The sequence below is a fragment of the Suillus discolor genome, assembly GCF_016758755.1.
Source record: "Suillus discolor strain FC423 chromosome Unknown F5147scaffold_14, whole genome shotgun sequence".
Taxonomy (NCBI): Eukaryota; Fungi; Basidiomycota; class Agaricomycetes; order Boletales; family Suillaceae; genus Suillus; species Suillus discolor.
The window spans coordinates 653,007-671,636 of record NW_024541261.1 but is presented as its reverse complement, the minus strand read 5'-3'; the positions used below and the strand labels follow the sequence as shown (position 1 = coordinate 671,636).

The 18,630-nt window shown below is 45.4% G+C and overlaps 5 protein-coding genes across 5 annotated transcripts; 4 read left to right on the top strand and 1 right to left on the bottom strand.

The window, feature by feature from the left end:
• Positions 1-6,012: 6,012 nt before the first annotated feature.
• On the top strand, positions 6,013-7,549 carry F5147DRAFT_771254 (uncharacterized protein; the record flags this gene model as incomplete). Its single annotated transcript, XM_041441213.1, has 5 exons — positions 6,013-6,159; positions 6,207-6,410; positions 6,464-6,865; positions 6,911-7,044; positions 7,102-7,549. 5 exons carry the CDS (start codon positions 6,013-6,015, stop codon positions 7,547-7,549), a joined length of 1,335 nt encoding a protein of 444 aa, XP_041295513.1.
• A 275-nt stretch (positions 7,550-7,824) lies between these two features.
• Positions 7,825-10,082, top strand: F5147DRAFT_771253 (uncharacterized protein; the record flags this gene model as incomplete). The annotated part of the gene is made up of 7 exons (XM_041441212.1): positions 7,825-8,001; positions 8,058-8,428; positions 8,479-8,607; positions 8,659-8,774; positions 8,838-9,008; positions 9,061-9,560; positions 9,612-10,082. 7 exons carry the CDS (start codon positions 7,825-7,827, stop codon positions 10,080-10,082), a joined length of 1,935 nt encoding a protein of 644 aa, XP_041295512.1.
• Positions 10,083-13,698: 3,616 nt separating this feature from the next.
• Positions 13,699-15,909, top strand: F5147DRAFT_650856 (uncharacterized protein; the record flags this gene model as incomplete). The annotated part of the gene is made up of 8 exons (XM_041433471.1): positions 13,699-13,915; positions 14,026-14,055; positions 14,132-14,155; positions 14,413-14,573; positions 14,620-14,712; positions 14,778-14,891; positions 14,954-15,484; positions 15,541-15,909. The coding sequence occupies 8 exons, from the start codon at positions 13,699-13,701 to the stop codon at positions 15,907-15,909; spliced, it is 1,539 nt and encodes a 512-aa protein (XP_041295511.1).
• On the bottom strand, positions 15,804-17,705 carry F5147DRAFT_75529 (uncharacterized protein). The gene is made up of 7 exons (XM_041440327.1): positions 17,665-17,705; positions 17,169-17,612; positions 16,929-17,112; positions 16,672-16,875; positions 16,583-16,614; positions 16,193-16,530; positions 15,804-16,135 (listed from the first exon to the last, which is right to left on the bottom strand). Exons 2-7 carry the CDS (start codon positions 17,374-17,376, stop codon positions 16,043-16,045), a joined length of 1,059 nt encoding a protein of 352 aa, XP_041295510.1. The 5' UTR covers positions 17,377-17,612; positions 17,665-17,705; the 3' UTR covers positions 15,804-16,042.
• Positions 17,706-17,751: 46 nt separating this feature from the next.
• F5147DRAFT_684194 (uncharacterized protein) lies at positions 17,752-18,471 on the top strand. Its single transcript, XM_041436586.1, has one exon. The coding sequence runs from the start codon at positions 18,024-18,026 to the stop codon at positions 18,279-18,281; it is 258 nt and encodes an 85-aa protein (XP_041295509.1). The 5' UTR covers positions 17,752-18,023; the 3' UTR covers positions 18,282-18,471.
• Positions 18,472-18,630: the final 159 nt, after the last annotated feature.

Below are 18,630 nucleotides of genomic sequence, written 5' to 3'. Positions count from 1 at the left end.
AGCCGGCAGTTGCCGCTTATCGTCTCTCATCATCTATCATCTATAGAGCTGGTGAGGCTCCGGTGTCGTCTATTGTCTATAGCCGTGCGGGTGGCAGAGGGCTGTCTGCCGGCGGGGGACTCGTGCCATGTTACTGTAACAGCTTGCCAAGTTCGGTTTTGATTTCCACTCAATGCTCGTGCCCAACTTTATGCATGAGTTTGAGTTGGGAGTATGGAAGGCAACCCTTACGCATCTTCTCCGAATTTTGTATTCATATGGAGGTACTGCTGTGCAAGATCTCAATGAGCGGTAAGTCATTTTTTCTCATATATTTGCGTGTCCATCGTGATGATCCAGGTATCGTCTCGTGCCAACATTTGGACGTGACACCATCCGCAAGTTTAGTGACAATGTGTCAGGTCTTACAAAACTCGCAGCACGTGATTTCGAAGACCTGCTTCAGGTAGGAATATAAGTAATACAGCTGCTGTCATGCTGATCAATGCTGGCAGTGTGCGATGCCAGTATTTGATGGTCTTCTACCGGAACCATTCAACAACTCAATCCTCAACCTTCTGTTTGAGCTGGCCACCTGGCATGCATTCGGGAAGCTTCATATGCACACGGAGACGACACTCTACCATTTCGATAATTGTACGACATGGCTAGGAAAGGCTCTCCAGTGATTCCATGACAACACATGCAAAAAATTTGCTACTCATGACTTGCCACGTGAAACGGCTGCTCGTGCATGGCGTTGGCGTCTGAAAGTGTCTAAAGGCAAGAAAGCAGGGTCAGAAAGGACGAATATTGATGTTGAAGGTGATGGCCCCTCAAAGCAACACATTTTCAACCTCTCGACTTATAAACTTCATGCTCTTGGAGACTATGTCAGGTCAATCTGGCTATATGGAACCACGGACAATTATTCTACACAAGTTGCAAGTATTAGAATCTATCACCTACCATTCACCTACTAATGTTGGAATTAGGGTGAACTTGAGCATCGACGAGTGAAGCGATTTTATGCACGGACCAACAAGAACAAGTTCACACGAGGAATTGCAAGACTTCAGCATTGTGAGTGCATTTTGCAGAGGATGAAAGAGGTGAACCGTGAAAGGGCAGCTGCACAAGAGAATCACGCACAGCCTGAGACTGAAGATCTCCGTCCATCTCTTCATTTCGTTGACCAGGACCCACTGCCGCATTGCTCACCAGAGATCCACTACCAAATGTCCTCATCACAGAAACATTACTGGGATATTTCTTCCTGGCTGGGAAAGAACAGAAATGACCAGGCCACAAAGGTAGGTCTCCGAAACTCGTAAAATGACAAATGTATTTGCTCACTGGATGTAATTAGAATTTTCTTCCACATCTCAAAGATCACCTGCTGGGTCGCTTGTCAGGACTGGACTATGACGGGGATGAGACTTCATTTAGTGCAGCACAATGAAACTCTGTTGCAATTATCAACAATCGAATTTATCATCACAAAGTGCTTTGTGTCAACTACACTACCTATGACTTGCGGCGCGCTCAGGACTCCCTCAATCCCCGCATGCATGCAGACATCATGGTTCTTGCCCATGATCAGGAAGACTCCCATCCATACTGGTATGCCCAGGTTATTGGCATCTTTCATGCCAATATCCGCTACATGAGACAAGGTGCACGTCCCACTATAAAGCGTGTCGACTTTTTGTGGGTCTGCTGGTTCACTCGTGACATCACTGCACCAACAGGTTGGGCAGCAAAACAGCTGCCACGAGTTGGGTTTTACGACGGAAACGATGAATCAGCCTTTGGGTTCCTCAATCCTGACCTTGTCGTTCGTGGCATTCAACTTATCCCAGCCTTTCAACATCTACGTACGACGGCACTGTTGGGACCATCCATTGCCCGTCAAGCAGCTGACAATAACAAGGATTGGGACTGGTACTGTGTCAACATGTCAGTTATTTCCCACTAACGACATGAATCAAATCTGATAAATTACCAGGTTCGTCGACCGAGACATGTTCATGCGCTTCCGTGGAGGAAGTGTGGGGCACAAATCCACACGAAGAGAGACGTCATGCCTGCTTGATGATTGTCATGAGTTGGATAGGATCCCCTTCCAAAGAGAGAAAGAGCGCCATGGATCAGAATTCGATGAGGGCTCTGAAGAAGATGAGGATATGGAGGAGGATGGAGATGATGGGAGTGGCGATGATAGCGAGGAGGAAACAGATGATAGCGAGGAGACAGACAGCACAGACGACGAGGACGGGGATGAAGTTTCAGCTCCCTTTGAAGCGATGGTAGACGACACTGTTGCTGACGAGATGGATGAATATGGATACTCTGGCCTTGATCAAGTCCTCGACGAGGATGGTGCAGATGAAGAAACTAATGAGATTGATGACTTCGGTCCAGAAGATGGGGAGGATGTGATGAACGAGTTCGAGGAGGATAGCTTTGCAGACTTGTAATTGACGACGGTGCATGACAAGATAGCTCAGAAATTAGCTCTGTTATTTTTAAAGTAATTTACATGTGGCCTAAATCACAGGATGAATTGGGTCGTAGTCGAATGAGTACAATCAGGTAAAGGTGGAATCAAAATGCTCGTTGAAATGCGCGATGTAGAGATACAACAATAGCTGGGCACTACACGAAGTAAGTAGCCAGCAATATAAAAATGTTGTGGTCGTGCACAGCCTAGTCTGCTTATACTTGCAAGACAAGTGCATTCGACCTGAGGGGCTTGCTGTTGGTATTAGAATAATCAGTTATATCAAAAGGAAGATAGTCCGAAGTGCGGTGTCTTCTTAGATAGATGATCTATAGATAAACACCTACAAAATCAAAAATCTCCACGGTCAGCGATTCAGACAAATACCAATGACTGATAATGTGGTTGTTCGTGGGTGGCTGTTTACACTTCCCTAAGCTATGTTCAGACAAAAGTACTTCCTGTGAGGTCAGTAGCAATACTAGTCAATCCAGCAGTATGGACGCAATAGAAAATAAAATAAATAGAATGTAGTCAGCCCAACAGTATGGTGATGACAAAAAGAAAATGATTCACTCCAACAGTATGGCAGTGATTAGAGAACAAAGAAAAGTCAGCCCAACAGTATGGTACTGATAAAAAAAAAGAAATAGACTGGTAAGAGAAACCCTTCCTTCAGTAACAATGCTTCTCGTAATAAATTTACTATAGAAAGTTGTGCGAAATTATAACAATCACCCCCTCAGCACAAACAGGTAGAATCAAAGGTCAGGACTAATCAGTGATCAGTAGAACTCTTAGTTCACTATTGAACCTGCTGCCAAGGAACTCACGATGAGTATTAAACAGAATCAGGAACGGACGTCCTTGGATTTCAGTACCAAGTCCCCTATTCAACAACTAAAGTCTAGCAGACAAAGAAAACCCTGGCTCAGTATCACTACTCAGATGAGTGAGGTCAAGCGTCACTATCAACTTCTGAAGTCTTCCCACTAAGCCGGTGCTTAGATGGACGTAAAGACAACACAAAGGTCTTGAAACAAATTCAGACAATAACACTAAGACGTGAACGAACTGAACAGAAAAAGAGACAAATGAAAAAAAGACAGAAAGAAACAGGAAAAGAAAGAGAAAAAGAAGAAAGAAAAGAAAAGAAAGAGACTAGAGGTTCACCAGTAGAAAATCAAAGAAAAAGTTTTGCTCACTGTTGAGCACAGTGAGCTCAAGATATTTGACAGTTGTTGATGATGAGCTAAAGGTATTGCTGGATGTTGCTTACAATGACCTCTCAGTTAGTTGCTTAACAGCTCTTGTCACTGTTGTTGATACTGATCACACTTCACACTCAAATTTATTTTGTGGGGCTTAAAAGTTCCCTATATGCATGTTTTTATTGGCAAAAAGTGGGGTCTTATATAGATAAATTATGGTGGCTGTGTTACTATTTCCCACGTTCTAAGGGGAATAGGCTTAGTCAGATTGTACCAATACTATTTACTGTAGTCATGTGCTTTATAATTTGTGTCATCAAGCTTTAGTCATCTCAAAAGGTTGCTTTGTCATGATTTGGCATAGGTCACCTGACTGTTAGAGTCGTATAACTTAGTATCATGTGACAAATATTAAGTAACAGACTGATTGTGTTATTTGTTGGTGTCTTGTTATGATGTTACTTTATTGACCGTAGAAATGACGCGAGCCATGTATTTAGAGTGTTAAGAAAGTTCCCACAAGGCAACTTATGCAAGAACTATTTTACACTGTTACTTGACATGTGTGGGATTCAGTCTGAGTCATTGTTATTGCTGACTAAGCAGAATTTACCGCAAAATTAAATATACAAGAATATTCAGCCTATCTGAGTCTGTCTGAGAAATGAAAATACTATCTGAACTGCAGTCTGAACCATAAAGTAAAGGAAGATTGTTCATAATGATTTCTAGGGTATCGGGCTCGTGGGAGAGCATTAGTCATCCATGCACCGAACCAGTTTGGTGCAGGTCAACGGTCACATGACTTTTCCGGCCAGCAAAAAATTAGTCAAAGGATGTCCATTTGCGCCATACAACAAAGTAATAAGACAATTTATATCAACTACTACAAAATTTATAAGAAATCAAAGGGGAGACGCAATACTTGAGTGAGGGGGCCCTCCTCACCCAAGCCTTGGTTCCAATAGAAAAGTAGATAATAAAACTAATACTAAACGTAAACTACAAAAATCCTGCGTTTGAAATATTTTAGATCATGAATGTCAAATGAAGTAGAGCACTTAACTTTAAAATGTAATGGAATCACTGATCTGCAGGGAGAATCAGTAAGAAAACTGCGGGCAGGAGAAGGACTCACATACACCGGGCACCAAAAGCACAACCCACACAAAGGGGAGCAATGCGCCACACAGCCTAAAGTGCAGGAGCTACACTAAGTAGCATGCACTGCAGCAAGTATAGCCCCCAGACCCAAAGCGCAGGAGCTACACTGAGTAGCATGCACTGCAGCAAGTATAGCCCCCAGACCCAAAGCGCAGGAGCTACACTGAGTAGCATGCACTGCAGCAAGTATAGCCCCCAGACCCAAAGTGCAGGAGCTACACTGAGTAGCATGCACTGCAGCAAGTATAGCCCCCAGACCCAAAGTGCAGGAGCTACACTGAGTAGCATGCACTGCGGCAAGTATGGCCCCCAGACCCAAAGCGCAGGAGCTACACTAAGTAGCATGCACTGCGTGAAATAGATCCCCCAGAACCAATAGAATTATGTCTGGAAAAACATCATCAGCATTATGAGACGGAGATCAATCACTCACCATCATAGATGGCATCAGAAGAGAGACGCCGGTCAGAATAAGAGAAAAACCTGACAATAAGAGACATAAATCTAGGAACAAAGTGTCAGTACCATTGGACGAATATCAAGGACTCACCAACAAAAAGATGACACAATCAAAGGGACACCGGCATAACAGCAAAAGAGATGCCATTAAGGACAACTCAGATCTAAAACAGATAGGTTAGCATATGGGGACCGTAAAAGGATTGACTTACCTGCGCTACATATTTTGAAGTACTGAAAAAGGCAAGGTCAGTAAGTGAACGCACAAAGGAAAGCCACTTACTGTACTCAGAGGCGACTTTGAGGGAGAACCTTTGGGTCCTTGCAGGGCTGCAGCCCCTGCAAGGATCCAAAGATAGCCTTCAAGTTGTGTCAATAGATAGTGATGGCAAGAACAATGACAAGATGGATGATAGATGTTGTGGTGAAGGAAGGAGGACAGAAAGTTGAACTGTGGGAAGTTGAACTTGAGTGTGATAAATGTATCACTTTGTAACTGTTTGTTCTACAACAAAATTCACACTCAGCGTTCCACACAATCCAAATTCGGAATATTTATTATTATTTGGTCCATTGTTCAGAACGCGTCAACATCCTAAGTCCACTACCACCTTCTTTTGTCTTCTCGTTCAAATCCAGCTTCACCATTACCATTCGGCTTTTGCCGGTCGCCTCTTAACCACATTCGACGTGTCCATGGCCAGAACAAAGCAAACAGCCTGCAAGGCCACTGGCGGATCAGCAGGTCGTGTGAGGTTACTGATAGGCAGCGCTGCAGGAAATAGTTCGGCTGTTGGGCGACAGGATGATGTTGAAGTTTGCGAAGGATTTCGCCACAATGATGTGAGTCTTAATTTTTTATTTATTGAACGGTTGACATATTTCATTAGTTCTGTATAATTTGCAGAGATGGTTCTGTGGACGACGACTTTCTCCTGTTGTGCGATGAATGTCCATGCGTTGTCTGCACCCACTGCATCATGATTCCCCTTGCTTTTGCGCAAGCTGTCCGTGCACCGCATGTGACCTTTCGCTGTATCTGCTGTCACGTTACAGGACAGCGCCAAGGAGGCAATGCCTTGGCGCCATACTTTGTGAGTTTTCAAGTCTTTTTTGATTTGTATATTGATACACCATCAAACAAAAGGGTTTCTATAGGAACAACAAGCCGGTACTGGACTCGTTCCTCCCTATCCGCGCTGCCCTCGAGATCAACGTGACATCACAACTCTCTTCCGACACTCTCCTCTTCGTTCATCTCACCCTGGTGGACTATGATACCATTGGTACCTCATTCGAACTCACGCATCAATTTTTGATGCCATACTTTCCCAACGCCGGCATGGAGTACCACAAGGTAACTTTTGATGTTGGTACCACCTCCAAGGTCAAGACATACGAAGACAGCATGGCGGCCCTGGTGGACAAACTATCTAGTACCACCTGGAGCCGCATTGTCTTTGGTATATCTAACCATACTGACAACTCGTCTGGAGACCCATTTGTAGGGTATGAAAGAAAGACATATGTTGCTACTCCAGTTCATGATGTGCGTATTTTCGTTTTCAATCTTTGCATTTCTCACTGGTCATAGTTTTTGGCCATCATTCTTGGACCATGGCAGGCTCTCATTGATCGCACGCCGGAATCATTCCTTTGGCTCTTTTCTTGTGGGGCGCTGGTCAACAATGCAGAATCCTTTTCTAATTTGCGTGTTTCGGTTGCCCAGTAAGTACTCCACTCATTTGTTGCTCAGCGCTAACACTACTTTTTTGATTGGAATAGTCATGGCGTTTCAGCTGCCATAGCGTTCAACGCTGTCCGATTCCAACCAAGCTTCTCAGCTCATCTCTTGCTTGCTTTCTGCGAGCTCGTCCTCATCCAATGTCACTCTATTCAACAAGCATTCCCCAACATGCTAGGCCAGTCCTACAAGCTGGGCCGCCATTCAGACATGTTTTTGCTGTTAAAGCACGACATCAACTCTGTTGACGTTTTCAGATACTGCTGGACTCATTCTCACCTCTGCCCTTGGGGCAATTTCCTGCCGCTTCAGTGCCCTGACTGTGGTTTGGTAGACGCTTGGAACTCTGCTAACCACCAGAAGGAATATTCGTTTGAGTGTAAGGGTGAAAATTGCAGGAGGGGTTTTGTGTTTAGTGCGCCAGCTAACTCAAGGGTGCTTATACCAGGCAAAACTCGTGTTTCCAGTTGGATTGAGATCCCTTTGTGACCGCCGCTTAGTCTTTACCATTGATATTAGCAGTTTTGCAGTTGGTAGATAGTCTACCTAGTTCATCTTACAATCATGATTTCCACTCTTGCTTTCCTGTAGCGCTTTGATAGAAGACTTGTCCATACATAGCAAATATTGCAGGTCAAACACGATCACATGACCCCAGACGCGGTCACATGACTATGTTGGTGTCTGGCCACCAATGTTATACACTAAGTGTGCCTCTACCTACCAAATCTCAATCCTTGACATTTGTATACACTCTCAGGATCATGTCTTCTGATTGGACTCTGAAGTTTAAATCTATTCTTGATCAGTTTGAACAGGACTTCCAGTCCAACAAAGACTCTTCAACACACCGTTCTCATGTGGTGAAAAAAGTCAAAAATGCTATTCTTAAAGCTCAGGGGGATCATCCTGGAGTGACCTTGCCGAGTTCTTTGAAAAAGGTACTTAAGAAACTCTGTGGATAATTGATATCATCAATATTTATTTTTATGTACAGGCTATTCAAACATATTACTACGAGATGATTGACTCTGACTCTGAGAAATCAGATAAAGAAGCTGAGCCAGATGTGGAGGATGAACCTGTTGTGACAGTGGAGGAAAGAGAAGCAGCTGCACATCCCAAAACTGCAGTATTCTACAAGAAAGAATGTAATGAGTGGGATGTCGCGCAGAAGTTATTCAAGCAGGAGATTGATGACTACGACAAGGCAGAGAGGGCGAGGAAAGAATTGGATGACTCTATCAAGCATAGGATGGGACATGCCAGAGAGTGGTTTAAGAAGATGACGGCTGAGCAAGAGAAAGAGGTTAAAGATGCAATGGAGAAATGGAACAAGGAAGGTGCTCCTGAGGAAATTCAGGCTGTGTAAGTGGTCATATTACAGGATGTTCAATTTAAGCTGACTTGATTCAAAGCTATCGGAAGAATAATCTCAAGAAAAAGCTTGAAGAAATTTCGGAGGAACTACGCCACACCATGGGTTGCCGAGTTGTAATGCTAGTCAGTCACAAGAAGAAGACCGATAAGTCCTTGGCTGTTACCTTGTCAGTTTCTGTATTACCTATATCATTTGCCAGACTAATAATAAAATTTAGACATGAATCTAAACCGCAGAGTGTCAAGAAAAAAATTTCTGTCAGCTCTGACGGTATCAAGGAGTGGTCTTCAACAGGTTTTGAATTATTTGCAGAATGGTCTAAGACTGAATTCTGTACGTTTTATATTCTACTTGTGATACTTGGTATAGACTCATGAGTTTTCATTAATAAAATAGATCCTACAGATGAAGATCAGGATGATTTAGAGATAGACGATTCAGACAAGGCTGAGGCCGAATCAGAACTTATATTGGATGAAGAAGGCTATGCAAAGCTCCCATCTCGTAAGGGTGTGGCTCTCAGGGGACAACAGGATTTGATTAGAAACATTTTTCTCGCTTCGTATAGTAAGTTTGAAGTTTTAATTAACTTACATTTGATTAATTTGTTGGTCCATAGAGGTCTTCACCAAGAGCAATAGACCTGTACCTTGGCGGCAGATTGTTGCTAATGCCCCTCACTATCTGGAGGCCACTTGTGTTCCTGAGACATTGGTGGTGAGAGACCCTTCGCACATGAGGTTAGAGGATGTAAGTTCTCTCTGGCACCATTGGAAGAGCCGAAGCCTTGCAAGGAAGAAGCTGGTCATTTTTATAAATGCAAAGAAGAGTGATAAGATGACAAAGGTAGCTGACAAAGGAGAAGGAAAGAAGAGAAAAACGAAGGACTATGTAGAAGTTTTTTCTTCTGACGAAGCAGAGGTGAACTTGGCTAGCTCAGATTCTACCAAGGGTAGGATTGTGCTGGCCGGTGATTCTCTATCCATTGCCCCTGCCAGTGTCCTCTTCAATGAGGTCTATGATGAACGATGGGTGTTTTTACGAGGCCTCAGTATGGATGACAACTACCTTGAATTGGTGGATGCCACTCAGGATTTGGCAACATCCTCTGAACAGATGGTGAGTAACTTGAATTTTTGATTGAACAGTTGGATACTCACCGTTCAAAAGACCGACCATAGTGACTGGCCCTCTTGGGCTAAATGGTCCTGGAGGCATGATTATCTTCCAAAGGACATTCATGAATCTCAGAAGATGCTAGAAGCCAGCCTGAAGAAACTTAGGACGGCCAATATTTCTAATGCAACATCAGCCATCTCTGTGGTGTTAGGATTGGGTATGCTCTTTAGGGAGTGTAAACGAGTGATCGAGTATGAGGAAGATGAGGCCCCTTTGGATACCCCTGCGTACCTTGCCAACTTCGTCTTCGATTTATCATTCTTACATCTCCTGGAGGGGGCAGTATCTGATGTCTTGTCCTCTGTAGTGGGCATCATTGAGTTGCAGATGAGGGACAGGTATCTACAGAACGAGGAAGATGAAAATACAGAAGGCAAGCAAGGTGAGGTGTCAGCTAAGGTGCAGGACATAGAGATGGAGCAGGAGAAGGAAAAGGAAAAGGACGCTGAAGTGGAGGAGTGATACGACAAACGGTCGTGTGCGACTAGGATGATCTAAACAGCAACAACCACGACAGTGGTACCGAGTGCTGAGAGTCGTCGGCCTTTACAGACAAGCAAAGGTTGCGTACTCGAACGTAGCTCGTGGTGGTTAACGAGGGGTTACGCCGAGATGATAGCGGGTTTCCAGACAGTGAGAGGCGTCACTGAAGGTACGAGTCGATGTCAAGCAGGTAGCTTTAGCAGGACAAGGAGTTCAAGGGTAAACCTAGTAAGATTAAAGTAAGGAACGTCTACTTGTAATCTTCGACCTTATATAAGGCTACTCTATCGTATCTAAGCTCAGCTCTAAGCTGGGTTCTAATCTGCTTATCTATTCGAGTCAGAGATAGCGTCCATGAGGCGGGCTTCTATCGTAGATAGCGTCCATGCGGTACACTTCCATCAGAGATAGGATCCACGTGGTATCCTTCTATCGTTATCTAAGGCAACACGATGCTTGCCTTCTATCTTCTATCTGTCCATGAGGCAGCACGAGGCTTGCCTTCTATCATCCTCGAGGCAGCACGAGGTGTACCTTCTATCTTGATAACATTAATAGGTCTTCTAGACCTATGTCGTCATGTCATGTCACGTGCGGTCCAGACCGCTTATCTAAGCCAGCAGTTGCCGCTTATCATCTATCGTCATCTGTCATCATCTGTCGTCACAGAGCCAGTGATGCTCCGGTTATCGTCTATAGAGCTGGTGAGGCTCCGGTATCGTCTATAGCCTTGCGGTGGCAGAGGGCTGTCTGCTGGCGGGGGACTCGTGCCATGTTACTGTAACAAGGAGGAGGAGGTCGAAGTGAAGCAGACTGGGAAGAAGAGAACAAGAACCCAAGTCCCCTCTCGAAACTCCAAAAGGGCGAAGACTGAGCCTAAGGTTTCTTCAAACAAGTCCAAGAAGTCAGTTAAGGCTAAGCCTGCAATGCGACGTTCTACAAGGGCAAGGCAACCTACCAAGAAAAATGCAAATTTATAGTATGTATGTAGTATGCTTAGTTCTTCCTTAGTCAAAATGCCACTTGTGACTTTACTGTAATATAAGAAAAATGGGCAATGCAGAATTATCACCACAGTCTTGGCCAGTGGGGGTATACCTACTGTAGAATATGGTCGGCCGATACAAGAATTATCACCACAGTCTTGGCCGGTGGGGGTATACCTACTGTAGAATATAGTCGGCCAACCCAGAATTATCACCACAGTCATGGCCAGTGGGATAATACCTACTGTAGATTATGGCTGGCTGGGTTGGAACTATATTCTGTATGTATATACCTTACCACCTCACTAGTTCAAATGGCCAGTACTGTCATATATCTGGTTAATGCAGAATCTCACTGTCAAGTTTATGAGCTTAGATCTACAATACCAGCCAGCCAGTGTGGGCTCTACATCTGTACAACCACAACAGCTGATACTGAGTTCATACTTTTATATCCGGCCTACAGTACTCTACAGGTGTACATCCACAATGGCCGATACTGAGGTATCTATTATATATAGTGGACTATATATGTTGGGTCAGCATGTGTTCTACATGGTCATGGCTTTTACTAGTATATCTTATTATATATAGGTTGGGCCAGCATGTCTTCTACATGGCCATGGCTTTTACAATGTGCTAATCTATTACATATAGTGGACTATATAGGTTGGGCCAGCATGTGTTCTACATGGTCATGGCTTTTATTTAACAGTGATAGGCCAGCAGGCCAGCATTGAAATATTTAACAATGATCGGCCAGCCATGGGCCTACATGGCATAAATGCCAGCAAGCCAGCATTGAAAATATTTAACAGTGATCGGCCAGCCATGAGCCTACATGGCATACATTCAAGCAGGCCAGCATTGAAAATATTTAACAGTGATCGGCCAGCCATGAGCCTACATGGCATACATTCAAGCAGGCCAGCATTGAAAATATTTAACAGTGACTGGCCAGCCATGGCTCTACAATAAATTGACTGGCTTTGATATTTAGGTCTATAAATGTCAGCAGGCCAGCATGCAGATTATTCCCTAATGACCGGCCAGCCAAGGCCCTACATATTGTAATTTGGTGTCTGCATTATCACACTACTCACCAATAGCCAGCTAGTCATGATCCTACATCTGGTAGGTGTTAGCAGGCCAGCATGCAATTCAGAAAATCATGTCTGGCCAGCCACCAATCTACATATATAATATGTAGGCATATAAGGCTAGCTACTACTACTTTGATTACAATAATCCTAATGTTTATATATATGCACAGGCCAGCCATGTACTTGAATAGTGTAGATACTAGATGGCCGAGAGCTCCGGCCAGTGGCTGGCTGGCCATGATTCTATGGGGTTTTTGCATGTCCAGAGCCATGGTTCTACGCATTGAAATGACTGAAGTATGTGCACTGTCAGATCTGACTGACAATGACAACAACTTCTCCCCGCCAACTCCAACAGCTCCTGTTCCCACAAAGAAGAGAGGGAGGAAGAAAATCACCGATCCCGATGCTCCTTGAAGAACCTTTGTATGAAAGAGGGCTAATGGCTATTAGGACTGCATTTCCGAGGCTCTCTCATTGCACTTTCGTTCTCTGTTTCTCGCTTTACTGCTTGTGCTGACACAGACTTAATGCCCGCTTTGGACTTTACCATATGGACTTCATGCAATTCATGTATTTTAGCTACCAGTGTTACTACTATGCTAATGCAATGCCTCTTGGGGCCTTCTAATGTACACAAGTCTCGAGTGATCTAGCAAGGCCTGGTATACCCTTGCAAGCTTCGACAGCCTTAGCAGCCTCGCAAGGTCAACCTACCTAGCATACCCTCGAAAAGCCATCCTAGATGTGCTCTCAGAAGGCCATCCAAGATGGGGCTATTTCCTCGCGAGGCATCACAGGCCTTCCAATGTTCGCAAGGTCGTGTATGGTCTTGTTAGGCCTTCCAAGGCCTCGTTAGGTTTGGACACTTTTGCTGATGGCTGAGCGCAGTCTGCGCTTCAAGTTGTCGTTACATAATATGACTATTAAATTCCCGGGCAAGTTTCCCACACCTTCTGACATCACCTCTTTCAAATCCCAGCGTGGGCGATATCGAATGTCTACGTTTTCGTACAATGGAAGGCGTAGGTGAGCCAGGTGAAATTGACGCGACCTGCCACAGTCATGACACGACATATGTATGCCAACAGCCACCTAGACTCGTGACCCATCCGTCTAGGCCTGGGTTTGAAATTGGACAGTGCGATATGCTTTGCGCCGTGTTGCGGCTAACGTCTTGTGACTAGGAAGTAATTTGATCTTCGTGACAGCTGACTCGGATTGCAATAATATCTTGGAGGACCAGGTGCGCACTGAAGTACTGAAGTACCGACTCTTCTGTGATTCTGCGACATATTTCTGGCTTACTAGCTCAGGTACCGTTGCTGCCCCACACTTAGTGGCGTACTTATTACAAGTTTCGATCAGTATCCCATTGTTGCTGACCCTTTAAATAAAGCCACTGCTGGGACTGCACTCTCCACTCTTCTGTTTTACTGAGCCATTTTTCTATAACACCCTCACGCCAAGTGACATCGCAGTTACCAACATCCAATCTCATTTACCATGCCACCCTACCCCAGTGTTCATCACTGCAAATGTGGCAAGTCTACGAAGAGAGCCGCAAAACTTGGTTACTGCCCCAAATGTTCCGAAACTTGCGAGGGAAAGGGGTCAGCTACTACGCAGGGAGGTGTAACACAGAATATCACCCACAAGAAATGGGTGAAATACCAGACGGAGTCATGTTCCGCTTGCGAGGCCGCCGGCCAGGCCATCAAGAGTAAGAAGTAAAGAGAAATTGGTACGTCCAAAACAAACATCACTGTCATTGGTTCTACATCATGCATACCTTTCTACAGGAAGCACATAATATATGTATATTGAAAGCAGTCTGGAACTTTGAAGGAGACGATGGGTATGGTGGGTCGTGAGGCTGTACGCAGTAGGATGGGTTTTGAATATCCTCAATGTTGCTTGCCGCTCGAGTGAATAATAGTACTGGTAACCGTACTAGTTCGGTGTATGTAACTGTTAACATCGTTTTATGTTTCCCCAATCGAAGACAAGTTCTCGCTCAAGTCCGACTCAACGGTTGGGCCTAGCTCGGCCTGCAAGCCCCGGATTAGGCCTGGCTTGGGGCTAGCATCATCCGACTGATTCAAACTGCGTGTAGTTCTCCGTACAAAGTTTCCCACACCTTCTGACATACTACGCCATCAGTACCAGTGCTAGTGATCACGATTCACGAAGAACTCTTTCAAACCTGATCTCTTGCAGCACATATGGGCGATCTCGATGATGATCGAATGTCTACGTTTTCGTACGATGGAGACGGCGAACCGGATTCCTTTAGCCTTGCCGAATTGCAATCGGTCGTTGATCTTCATTTCTTGACAAGTTGCAAGCTGGAGAAACTGGCTGAAGGAGGTTATCACAAGGTCCGTCTGGCATTACATAGCATAGGTTATGTTTGATATTCTATAGGTATATGATATCTTGCGATTGGATGGTGTTTCTCTTGATGCTGTCGTTCGAGTGGCCTCTCCTGCGTTTCCAAAGGACAAGCTTGAATCGGAGGTAGCTAGGAATACGCGTTGTATGTTATTCATATTGGTATTGAAAACTCTATGTTCTTTCAAAAGGTTGCGACGTGCAAGATGATCGCTGCGTTCACAAATATACCTGTTCCACGAATCCATGCATGGAACTCTGACGCGTCAAGTCCTGTTGGAGCGGAATACATGATCTTGGATAAAGTAGGTTGCCAAATCTAATGTGTCCCGTGTGGGATGTTTCACTCATACATCGCAAAATCAAGATTAAAGGGATCCCTGCTAGCCATAGCTGGGGGGATCTCTCCGAGGAGGTGAAGAAGACCGTAGTGTCGCAGATTGCACGCTATTTCTTGGAGATATTCTCTCTTCGATTCGAAAGCGCAGGATCTCTCTACTTGAGCCCGCTTTCACCTCAATTCCTCGTCGGACCAATAATCAGCACGCCGTTCTACCGTGCTCTTGATGGCGTTGTTCGAGTCCTCGGCGCGCCCATCTCAAAAAACGTCGATCCCAACAGAGGTCCTTTCTCTACCGTAACTGAATATCTTTCAAGCAATCTACGAGCAGAACTCGATTTTATCTCCAATCACCGTTCGGACGTTCTTTCGGAGCTTCACGAATGCGACACTACTGAGCCGGCAGAAAGCCAACTTGAACTCGGGGAGCGTGTTATGAGAAAGGCTATTAATCTATGCTCTGTTTATCCCGGTGATACGTTGGTACCTGCCAACATCACCACTCCACGAAAACCATTCTCCTTAAAGTTGGACGACTTCCGTTTATCAAATGTCATGGTACGTCATTGCATGCCCCTCATGATGCTTATCTTCAACGCACATGCGTGTGGTAGATCGATACTGATTCAGGTCGAGTGACTGGCTTTATCGACTTTGAAGCAGCTACCATTGCGCCTCTATGGGAATGCGCAGTGATCCCACGATGGCTTCAAGATGCGGATGACCCAGAATCCAGCTACGAAGGCGGAACCAGCGAAGAAAGGAATGTTTTGCGTGCTGCTTTTCTTTCAGCAATGGAAGGGTCTTCCCGATACCCAGAGTGGAGAGAGGCGTATGACATGGGTCGTCCTTTCCGTCGGCTTACAGACCTGTTGTGCTTCCAGGTCAGCGTTTGGGCTTCTAATGACCGTGAGACTTGGGTGGACGAACGTCTCGAATGGGCTGAAACTCACCCCGGGATTGGGTTACCTGAACAGACTTGAACTACAAATAATACTAGAGCTGCAGATGCTACTGTTTCTGGCATAAAGGAGACAAGATCGCAAGAGTCGACAAGTACAAAGAACAACATATCAAAAGGCGTACACTATTCTGCAGATACGTCATATATACATGTCAAGTTATGGACGAGTCAGGTACTACTAGGTAATCTTGGATTATCGGACCAATCTTGTCGGAGACGCCGGTCAGAATGTCTATCGTCTCCTTCTGATGGAAAGTGTTAGAAAGGTCAGTCATCAATGAAAGGCAGACTTGAACTCCTACCCAAACAGTGTCCTGCATTTCATGACCCTCGTCGCTCAGCACGAAATCGGCGACCTCCACTAGGCGACCACGGCTTACGAACCCGCCTTTCATATTCTCTTCGTTGTCTCGTCCGCCCACCGCACCAAATATAAGCTGACGGCTGCCTTGTTCGGCCGTCCACGCCAGGAGACGCTCCTGAATAGCGAGCGCTATTTTGACAAATGAAAAGGTCGGTTTCTCGTACCAGGCACGGCGTAGTTGTGAATAACAGAATCCTGGCGTCACGGCTACGGAAGTGAGTGGTGTGACGGATTGCAATCTGTTCGTCAAGGCACGAACAAAGAAGAGGTTGAACACTGGTTGAGTTTGTCAGATTGAAGTGGGTAATAGAGCATAGGAGGCACATACGCTTTGACTCTTGATACCGGGATTGCATGTGCCTAAGAGATCAAGTATGAGATTGTCGTATGAAGGTAAAGTTTGATTCGTTTGCTTACTTGGGGATGCACCACTCTTCGCTGCTCAGCGTTTTAAGTGGTTTCGAGGAAGTCTTGATCTCTTGTGCGGGTGTGAGCCAGTAGAGGACACCACTAGATACAATTACCATCCGTGAAGGTGTTGAAGACTTTCTTCCCGCAGCAATTAGCTGCGGAATGAGGAGCAACGAAAACAATGATGTTGCCAGATAATTGACTTGTAGTCTGAAGGGTGAATATGAGCCATAAGTGCGCGCGGAAAAATAAAATAGACCAACACGGCCTCCCAGCCATCAGCAGTGGGTTGATAATCGGGCAACGCGATCGCCGCGTTCATTACCAGGATATGCAGGTCGCCGCCCTCCTTCTCGAATTTATCAGCAAATGCGGTCACTGATGCAAAGTTGGCAAGGTCGACTATCCAGAGCTCGCATCCATTGTATCCGGTCTCTTGTCCGATTTCTTCAAGTAGAAGTCAATCATCTCACATCAAGTTCAATTTAAACGGTTGTACATACCAGCCAAAGCGACCTTCCCCTTGGCCTCGCTGCGACAGGCAATTATCAACCGCGCTGGTCGCATGCGGGCGAAGTGTTTTGATGCCTCGAGTCCAATGCCTACATTGGCGCCGACGACAAGAACTGTTTTCCCAGATAGATCAGCTGTTTCCACTGGGGGCACCACCGACCATTGATCAATCACATATGCGAGAGTCGACTTTTTCATGATGATTCGGAAGCTTTGTTAGATTCGAAGAGAACCAATTCGAACGACTTTTAAGAGCACTACACCCCGTTCGGTACACCGCATCATGCATTACGGAGGGGCTGGGTAGTGGTCATTGCATTACTCTTAGTGAGTAATCATGATGAGTGGTCAAGGCCTGCATCAAACGAACAGGATAGCTCCGTCATCCTACTTGGTAAGCTCAAGACGCTAACAAGCGCCAGTGCTTGGATCAACTGCAAAAACGTGTGTTAGCTAAGATGGTATACCGTACGGATGACACTATACCCTTTAGTCATGCCCAATAATCTTGACAATGCTTAAGTAATTTAAGCCTGTGATCCGATCGACCAGTGCTAGTCCTTCAAGTAACGACGTTACCATCAACAACAGCGACGCCATCATGTAATAGCATACCACGACATGGAATCAGTAAAATAGGCACCAGATAGTACATACTGGTGCCAGGTTTGCACACACCCTTAAATTTCGATGCTTGCAACTGCTTGCATCATCTACAGGCAAACTCGTGCTGAGCTCAGATTCCCAGTCTACCCCAATCATACCTTCACGCAGACGTATACACATCCTCGCGCAATGTAAAGCAAAAAAGAAGACATTTCGCCAAAGTCGTGAACGGAAGGCATATGGCATGTAGTACACGCTCAAGCCCGCTCTCCATACACGTGTTTGAACTGGGTATAGTAGCGCTCCTCCTTTCAGAGTCAAAATTCACCACTGCAACCCTCACCCGTGCACTCGGCTCAAGCGTCCTCCATCTCCTCATGTACCTTCCTCCCCCTCCGCCAATTTCTTCAGATTCACCCGTTGCAACCACCCTCAACTCTGCTTTCTGGAACCCCGCTCTCAGTGGTGCGCAAGGTCTTCGCAGGGAATCAAGTTGATATTCGATGGGAACGTGATCCGGCCGTCGGGAGGTGGTTGGCGACCTGAGTTGGTGTCGTGACAAAACAGTGCGGAACTGGACGTTAGATACGCATGGGGAGTATGTCAATGCTCTCGAGGATATTGACTAGGATGGTTTTCCATCCATGGATGACTGCGCTCGGGTGTTGAATGTCACGATAACAATGTATGTATACATACCACGTATTCCTCTCTACTTTAGTCACACTTCCCAGAAGCACAGGCTGGGCGTGTAACTGCGTTTGCATGTCCATTTCTCACAATTGAAATTAACTCTCACTGCTTGTCCAGGTGTTTGGATATATAAAGCTCAAGCGAATTCCATAT

Bases quoted from the DNA above. Each gene is read 5' to 3' on its own strand.
- F5147DRAFT_75529 (XM_041440327.1), bottom strand. From the start codon at position 17,376: ATGAAAAAGTCGACTCTCGCATATGTGATTGATCAATGGTCGGTGGTG. The intron at 16,876-16,928 runs GTTGGTCTATTT...TTCACCCTTCAG, and splicing joins GCTGATGGCTGGGAGGCCGT to ACTACAAGTCAATTATCTGG. The intron at 16,615-16,671 runs GTAAGCAAACGA...TTGATCTCTTAG, and splicing joins GAAGAGTGGTGCATCCCCAA to GCACATGCAATCCCGGTATC.
- F5147DRAFT_684194 (XM_041436586.1), top strand. From the start codon at position 18,024: ATGGCATGTAGTACACGCTCAAGCCCGCTCTCCATACACGTGTTTGAA.